Below are 8,447 nucleotides of genomic sequence, written 5' to 3' on the forward strand. Positions count from 1 at the left end.
GTGGAATCACAGGACAGACTAGGTAGGTGTTTTGAATCAATCTGTTCAGACTTGTGTGAGACATTGCTGTTGCAGGTGGATCTTGATCCTGAGCTTTCTGACCCAGAAGCAGAGAAACTAACATAGTCTGAATGCTGTTGCACACAATGTGGAGTAGGGATGGCCAGTTTTCTTCCCTGAAAGATGTTAGTGAGCCAGTTGGGTTTTTATGACAATGGACAATGGTTATGTGGTCATCTTTGCGTATGGTTCAACTGTCTGGATAAGTTGAACAGACTGGGCTGCTTTTATTTTCAAAAAGGAGGAGTCATCTGATTTTATAACTTTAAAATTATCAAAGCTTTTGATAAAGTAGGTAGCAGAGAAAATATTTCCATTTGTGGGGCAGCGCATAACCAAAGGTCATCTGCATAAGATATTCACCAAGAAATCCAAAAGGGAGTTCTGAAGAAACATTATTGGAAGGATGATGATAAGTGGAACTTGCTGCCACAGAGAATGGTCGAACTGTATATTGTCAATGCATTTAAGAAGAAGCATATGAGGCAGAAAGAAATACAGGGTTTGATAGATTTTAAAAAGTCAAAGATTGAAGGAACCAGTGCAATACTGATGCAGACAAAAACGGCTTGAGCAAAATGGTCTGTTTATGTTTTGTATACCCTATGTAATTCCACATGACATGTTACAGCCACATATTTGAAAGCTCATTGGGAAGAGTATATAGTTAAAGTAAGGTGAAGGGCACTTTTTCTTTCTTACTTGTGAATTTGCTGTTCATGTTTTATACTTCATTAAATATAAAAATAGTATTTTATTTCCTTACACCTCAGGAGGTAATGGTTGCTGGTGGGATGGAGAGCATGTCCAATGTTCCATATGTGATGGGCAGGGAAGCACCAGCTTATGGAGGTGTCAAGTTGGAAGACCTGATTGTAAAGGATGGGTTAACCGATGTCTACAACAAAATTCACATGGCAAGTGTTTATTCTTTCTATAAACTTGATACTTTACAGTTCATTGGGACTACTTATGCATTAGAAATTGAACCAGAATTGAATATCATCTGATGTATAAAGAATGAACTAAATATCATCTGAGGTTTGCAATGGTAAGTTGTATGGAAACATTATTTATTTCAGATTGTGAAGGGTGTTTAAATTGACTGGCAATTGCCACCTTTGTGATTTTTGGGCGCAGTTCTAATGGCTTACTACTTTGTGTTTATAACTTGAGATATGTTTATTTAAAAGGAATTCTCAGCATTCTTAAGAATTTTTTTTAGAAATACATGCAGAGTAACTGATGAGCTTAATGTGTTCTTTCTAAGACTGATAATGTTAGGTAAAGTGTGAAGAGGCTTTTACAGAGCAGAAGCAATAATGGGAGAAGACCAGTTACGGAGCTTTGGGGAAAAATTAGCTTTTTTGTTTATAAATGTTGTTGTTGTTGTTGTTGTTACAATTACAACTACTACTTTCTCCTTATGGTTAATGGGATCATTTTCCATGAATCTTAAATTTGCCACAGGGTAACTGTGCTGAGAATACTGCCAAGAAGTTTAATATTTCACGTGAAGAACAAGACTCTTATGCAGTTAGTTCATACACTAAGAGCAAAGCAGCTTGGGATTCAAAACTGATGGCAAAAGAAGTGGTTTCTGTCAGCATTCCACAAAGAGGTATTTGTCCAGCCTTTTAGCTGTCCTCCTGTAATGGCTTTTATCTCAAATGTTGTATTATTTATTCTTTATCTCCTCATAGACATCTATGTCCCCTGAATGTACCTCGTCCAACTTTTCTTATTTTGTGGCTCAAATTCCTATTCTAACACTTTAGCACTTCTTGAAATGCGTATTCACTTTTACCCTTACTCCCTCTTAGATAAGAGGATTGTTTTAGAGATGAGATATAGCAGAATGGGCCCATATTAGAGTTTGGGAGAATGAGAAAGAGATTGCTTTGCTTCGAAATGTTCATTGTCTTTTCTAATGCCCAACTGCTGAGCATATTTTTGTTTACTAAAGGTTATGTGGATAGAATGGTAAAATGAGTTCTTAGTAGGAGATTGACCATGATCATCATGAATGATGAAGCAGCCTCCAGAGGAATAGACCTGCCTCCTGCTCCTATTTCTTATGTACTTATCATTGCATTGACATTGTGACCTTGAAATAAACCTAACTTGTGGCTTCTCCACATGACTCTACCTTATTTTACTTACCCAACCCAAATATGTGGTGGTGATGTAGCCTTCATCACCAAATCACACTTGGGTCTCCTATTCCTCTGAAACCACCTGCTTCTTCAAAATTTCATCTTGTTCAACCCTCTTAACTTTAAAGTCCTTGTGCCATACTGCCCACCCCTAAGTAGCAGGTTTCTCGTGAAGACATCTTGACTGCTTTCTTTCCTTGGTTCCTGCATCGAGCAATATCCTGTTGATTTAGCCTCTTGCTGTTTTTGTTGCTTCATCTGAGATTGACACAATGTGATTTTGTTTTTTGTTTCTGCACCCAGATTCCTTTTTCTTCTAACTCTTTTTTTCTTTCTGACTTGTCCCTGATTTAAATAAAATCAAGTTTCTGTTCTTTGGCACTTCGTGCGCCACCACATTTCTGGAATCACTAATCTAATCATACCGTTGCTTTTATCCATTATGCCTTTTTCAGGTTCAAGCCGTTAATCTCTCCCATACTGATCATTTGATAGACCTTGTTTTCAACACCCTTGATTTTAAGGGATACAGGCTTGGGTGTCATAGATGGACATGTAATTTAACCAGTCATTGTTTGATCTGTCTAATCCATGTACTGTTGGGTTTTGCAGTTCAGCCAAATCTAATCCATATTCCAAATTGATCCCAGAATGGGGAGATAATTCCTGGCTTCCTTTCACTATAAACTGTTGTCTTAATACCTTCCTTCCCTATCCTTATTACCCCTCCCCTCCTCTCCCCTGCTGCCTCCCTCTCTCTTGACTGAGAAAGTCAGATAGGCAAAAGGTATCCTTGAGTTCATGGAATTTTTCAGAACGTTTTCTTAGAGCAGGATATTCTGTAGCCAACAAGAGAGCAGACTATACTGGAGTTGTTATTTTTAAATCAGGGCAATTATGAGGGTGTGAAGCAGAGTTGGCTGAAGTTCCCTGGAACGTCGAAGGCTGAGAGGTGACCTTATAGAGGTTTACAAAATTATGAGGGGCATGGATAGGGTAAATAGACAAAGTCAGGGAGTCCAGAACTAGAGGGCATAAGTTTATGGTGAGAGGGGAAAGATATAAAAGAGACCTATGGGGCAACGTTTTCACACAGAGGGGGGTATGTGTATGGAATGAGCTGCCAGAGGAAGTGGTGGAGGCTGGTACAATTGCAACATTTAAGAGGCATTTGGATGGGTATATGAATAGGAAGGGTTTGGAGGGATATGTGCCGGGTGCTGGCAGGTGGGACTAGATTGGGTTGGGATATCTGGTCTGTTTCCATGCTGTACATCTCTATGACTCTATGGATTAGTAGATCTAAGTTAAAAGATAGATCAATAGAGAACATTTTAAGGGAATATTTCAAAATACACAGAATAGATACATTCCAATGGGATGAGGAAAAAAATGCAAGGGACAAATCCTCTGTCATTAACTAGAACAAAAAGAAAAAGCACATAATTATGCAAAGATCAGGTGACTAGGCCAGGGGATGGGCCAGTATATAAATATCAGCAAAGAGAAAACAAAATAATTAGTAAGGGTGGAAAACTGGAGTATAAGAGAAAGCTAGCCAGAAATATAAAAGCAGATTGTGTTTCTACATACTCTTAGTCATAGAGCTGTACAGCATGGAAACAGACCTTTCAGTCCACCTTGGCCGTGCCGACCAGATATCCTAAATTAATCTGTTCCCTTTTGGCAGGATTTGGCCCATATCCCTCTAAGCCCTTGCTATTCATATACTCATCCAGATGCCTTTTAAATGTTGTAATTATATCAGCCTCCACCACTTCCCCTGGCAGCTCATTGCAACATTGCACCATCCTTTTGAGAAGAAGTTGCTCCTTAGGTCCCTTTTAAGTCTTTTTCCTTCTCACCTTAAACCTATGTCCTCTAGTTTTGGATTCCTGTACCCTGGGGAAAAGACATCTATTGACCTTATCTATGCCCCTCATGATTTTATAAGCCTCTTTAAGGTCACCCCTCAGCCTCTGATGCTCTGGGGGAAAGTAGCCCCAGCCTGTTCCTGGAGTCTCTCCCTTTAGGTCAGACCCTCCAACCCTGTCAACATCCTTGTAAATCTTTTCTGAACCCATTTGTGTTTCACAGCATCCTTTCTATAGCAGGGAGACAGGGATTGGACGCAGTTTTCCAAAAGTGATATAACCAATGTCCTATACAGCCACAACATGACCTCCCAATTCCTATACTCAATGCTCTGACCAATAAAGGTAAGCATTCTAAACATCATCTTCACTATCCTATCTACCTGCGACTCTACTTCAAGGAACTATGAACCTGAACTCCACAGTCTCTTTGTTCAGCAACATTTTCCAGGACCTTACCATTAAGTGTATAAGTCCAGCACCTCACATTTATCTAAATTAAACTCCATCTGCCACTCCTCAGCCCATCAGTCCCATTGTACTTTGAGGTAACCTTGTTGGGTGTCTACTTCACCACCAATTTTTGTGTCATCTGCAAACTAACTAACTGTACCTCTTATGCTCACATCCAAGTCATTTATATAAATGACTAAAAGCAGTAGAACCAGTACTGATCCTTGTGGCAGACTGCTGGTCACAGGCCTCAAGTCTGAAAAGCAACCCTCCACCACCACCCTCTGCCTCCTACCTTTTGAGTAAGTTTTGTATCCAAATGAATACATTCTCCTTGTCTTCCACGTGATCTAACCTTGCTCACCAGTTTACCATGTGGAAACTTGTAGAATGCCTTACTGAAGTTGATATAGATCATGTCCACCCCTCTGCATTCATCAGTCCTCTTCGTTACTTCTTCAAGACACTCAATTAAGTTAGTGGGACAAGCCATGCTGACTGTCTGTCTGTAATCAGTCCTTGAGGAGAAAGTGAGGTCTGCAGACGCTGGAGATCAAAGCTGAAACTTTATTGCTGGAACAGCACAGCAGGTCAGGCAGCATCTAGGGAACAGAAGATTCGACGTTTCGGGCACATGCATGTGCCCGAAACGTCGAATCTTCTGTTCCCTAGATGCTGCCTGACCTGCTGTGCTGTTCCAGCAATAAAGTTTCAGCTGTAATCAGTCCTTGCCTTTCCAAATACATGTAAATCCTGTCCCTCAGGATTCCCTCCAGCCAACTTGCCCACCCCTGATATCAGGCTAATTGGTCTATAGTTCCCTGGCTTTTTCTTAACATCTTTCTTAAATAGTGACACCACGTTAGCCAACCTCCAGTCTTCTGGCACTTACCTGTGGCTATCATTGATATAAATATCTCAGCAAGGGGCCCAGCAATCACTTCCCAAGTTTCCTACAAAGTTCTAGGGTACACCTGATCAGGTCCTGGGGATTTAGCCACTTAATGCATTTTAAGATGTCCAGCACCACTGCCTCTGCGGAAGAGAAGGGGGGGGTGAGGGCAGAAGAACGGGAGATGGGTCAGACCTGCTTAAGGGCCCTGTTGACCATGGTACCAGGGAATTCTTGTTTGAGGAAGAAGGTGGACATTTTGGAGGCTCCCTTGTTGAAGTTGGCCTCATAGGAACATATGTGACAGAGATGGCGGAACTGCGAGAATGGAATGAGGTCTTTTCAGGAAACGGTGCAAGGATGTATAGTGTCCTTACAGGGAATTACAGGCCACCTCCACCCTTACTCTCTCTTTCCTCCCGCAACATTGATAGAGTTCCCCTTATCTTTACCTACCATCCCACCAGTATCCACATTCAGAAGATCGTCACCTGGCATTTCCATCACCTTCAGCAAGATGCCACCACCGGACATGTATTCCCCTCGCCTCCCTTGTCTCCATTCTCACAGGGTCACCCTGGTCCAATCTTCCTTCGCTCCCAATAATCCCCACAGTACCTTCCCCTGCAACTGCTGAAGGTATAACACCTGCCCATTTACCTCCCCTCTCCTCCGTATCCAAGAGCCCAAAACACCTTCCAAGTGAAGCAGTACTTTACCTGCACTTCACACAATCTAGTCCACTGCATTCACTGCTCACAATATGGTCTCCTCTACGTTGGGGAAATGTAGATTGGGTGACCTTTTTTTTTTGAGGTATTTTAGGTGTTGGAGGTGATTTCCTTGAATTCCAGGAACAGCAATTACTGTTTTATATACTGTTGCATTGTTTTGGAACTTTGGGAAAAAAAAGTCAAAACAACAGCAGTTTTAAAAGGGAGAAGAGCAGACAAAGGAAGCACATGGTGAGGATAGTGCAGGAGAGAGAGAAAACCTGCACACCGCCTTTGCTGTTTGAATTTGTGTATTGCTGGACATCAGAGTGCATCTGGGAAAATTAACAAACCGTGAAATTCACAACTAATCTTGGAGGAACTGTTGGGCGAAGTTCACAGCACAGAATCAGATAAGTTCATTGTTGTTTTAAGTCTGTCCAAGAGAGAGGCTGTATTAGTGAGTACAGTGGATTCTTTCTTGATTATATGTTTCTGGAGATAAGTCTCTTGATTAAACTTAAAATATAAGCCATAGCTATTAACTTAACCTGAGGCAGTGTTTGTAGAGGAATAAGACGGTGTTATTTTCTGGGTCTGTAGATTGTGAAGGAGCAAAAATGGCCATTGCAGTGATATGTACTTCTTGTCAGATGTGGAAATTTAAAGAGAGTTTAAGGGTTACTGTGGATTATATCTGCCATAAATGCTGTTGGATGCGAATCTTATCAGATCGAGTGAATCGGTTGGAGAGACAGAAGCAATGAGGAATTTACAACAGCAACACTATGTGATGCATGGCAGTTATAGGAAGGAGGGTTTCAATAAATATTTATTACCACTCCCTGCTGTATGCATATATTACATTCACAGGGACTTCAGTGCCTGAGCTGCTATTAAGCTATTCAGTTACAAGCAATAGTACACATTGGTCAGCGTGTTATGCTTCAAGTTAAGATGGTGTCCCAGACCTTTATATCATCAGGTTACATGCCATGATGTGGTGAAGATGTCATAAACATGTAAGAATAATAGGGTGGTTATGGTAGGGGATTTTAACTTTCCAAACATTGACTGGGACTGCCACAGTGTTAAAAGTTTAGATGGAGAGGAATTTCTTAAGTGTGTACGAGACAATTTTCTGATTCAGTATGTGGATGTACCTACTAAAGAAGGTGCAAAACTTGACCTACTCTTGGGAACTAAGGCAGGGCAGGTGACTGAGGTGTCAGTGGGGGAGTACTTTGGGGCCAGCGACCATAATTCTATTCGTTTTAGAATAGTGATGGAAAAGGATAGACCAGATCTAAAAGTTGAAGTTCTAAATTGGAGAAAGGCCAGTTTTGATGGTATTAGGCAAGAACTTTCGAAAGCTGATTGGATGCAGATGTCCGCAGGTAAAGGGACGGCTGGAAAATGGGAAGCCTTCAGAAATGAGATAACAAGTAACCAGAGAAAGTATATTCCTGTCAGGGTGAAAGGGTAGGCTGGTAGATATAGGGAATGCAGGATGACTAAAGAAATTGAGGGTTTGGTTAAGAAAAAGAAGGAAGCGTATGTCAGGTATAGACAGGATAGATCGAGTGAATCCTTAGAGTATAAAGGAAGTAGGAGTATACTTAAGAGGGAAATCAGGAGGGCAAAAAGGGGACATGACATAGCTTTGGCAAATAGAATTAAGGAGAATCCAAAGAGGTTTTACAAATATATTAAGGACAAAAGGGTAACTAGGGAGAGAATAGGGCCCCTCAAAGATTAGCAAGGCGGCCTTTGTGTGAAGCCAAAGAAATTGGGGGAGATACTAAATGAATATTTTGCATCAGTATTTACTTGCAAAATGTCCAGATTACAGAGGAGGAAGTGCTGGATGTCTTGAAACGGTTAAAAGTGGATAAATCCCCACGACCTGATCAGGTGTACCCGAGAACTCTATGGGAAGCTAGAGAAGTGATTGCTGGGCCTCCTGCTGAGATATTTGTATCATGGAAAGGCAAGGATTGATTCGGGATAGTCAACATGGCTTTGTGCGTGGGAAATCATGTCTCACAAACTTGATTGAGTTTTTTGATGAAGTAACAAAGAAGGTTGATGAGAGCAGAGCTGTAGATGTGATCTATATTGACTTCAGTAAGACGTTCAACAAGGTTCCCCATGGGAGACTGATTAGCAAGGTTAGATCTCATGGAATACAGGGAGAACTAGCCATTTGGTGACAGAACTGGCTCAAAAGTAGAAGACAGAGGGTGGTGGTGGAGGGTTGTTTTTCAGACTGGAGGCCTGTGACCAGTGGAGTGCCACA

The 8,447-nt window shown here is 41.3% G+C and overlaps 1 protein-coding gene across 1 annotated transcript in view; it reads left to right on the forward strand.

Annotated features, from left to right (window-relative positions):
• The window catches only part of acat1 (acetyl-CoA acetyltransferase 1), a 32,146-nt gene that overhangs the window by 13,011 nt on the left and 10,688 nt on the right, over nt 1–8,447 (forward strand). The window contains exons 6-7 of the mRNA XM_043691845.1: nt 834–977; nt 1,531–1,681. Coding sequence (XP_043547780.1) covers nt 834–977; nt 1,531–1,681 — 295 coding nt within the window. The remainder of the gene's footprint in view (nt 1–833; nt 978–1,530; nt 1,682–8,447) is intronic.

This window comes from Chiloscyllium plagiosum, chromosome 6 (genome assembly GCF_004010195.1).
Source record: "Chiloscyllium plagiosum isolate BGI_BamShark_2017 chromosome 6, ASM401019v2, whole genome shotgun sequence".
Taxonomy (NCBI): Eukaryota; Metazoa; Chordata; class Chondrichthyes; order Orectolobiformes; family Hemiscylliidae; genus Chiloscyllium; species Chiloscyllium plagiosum.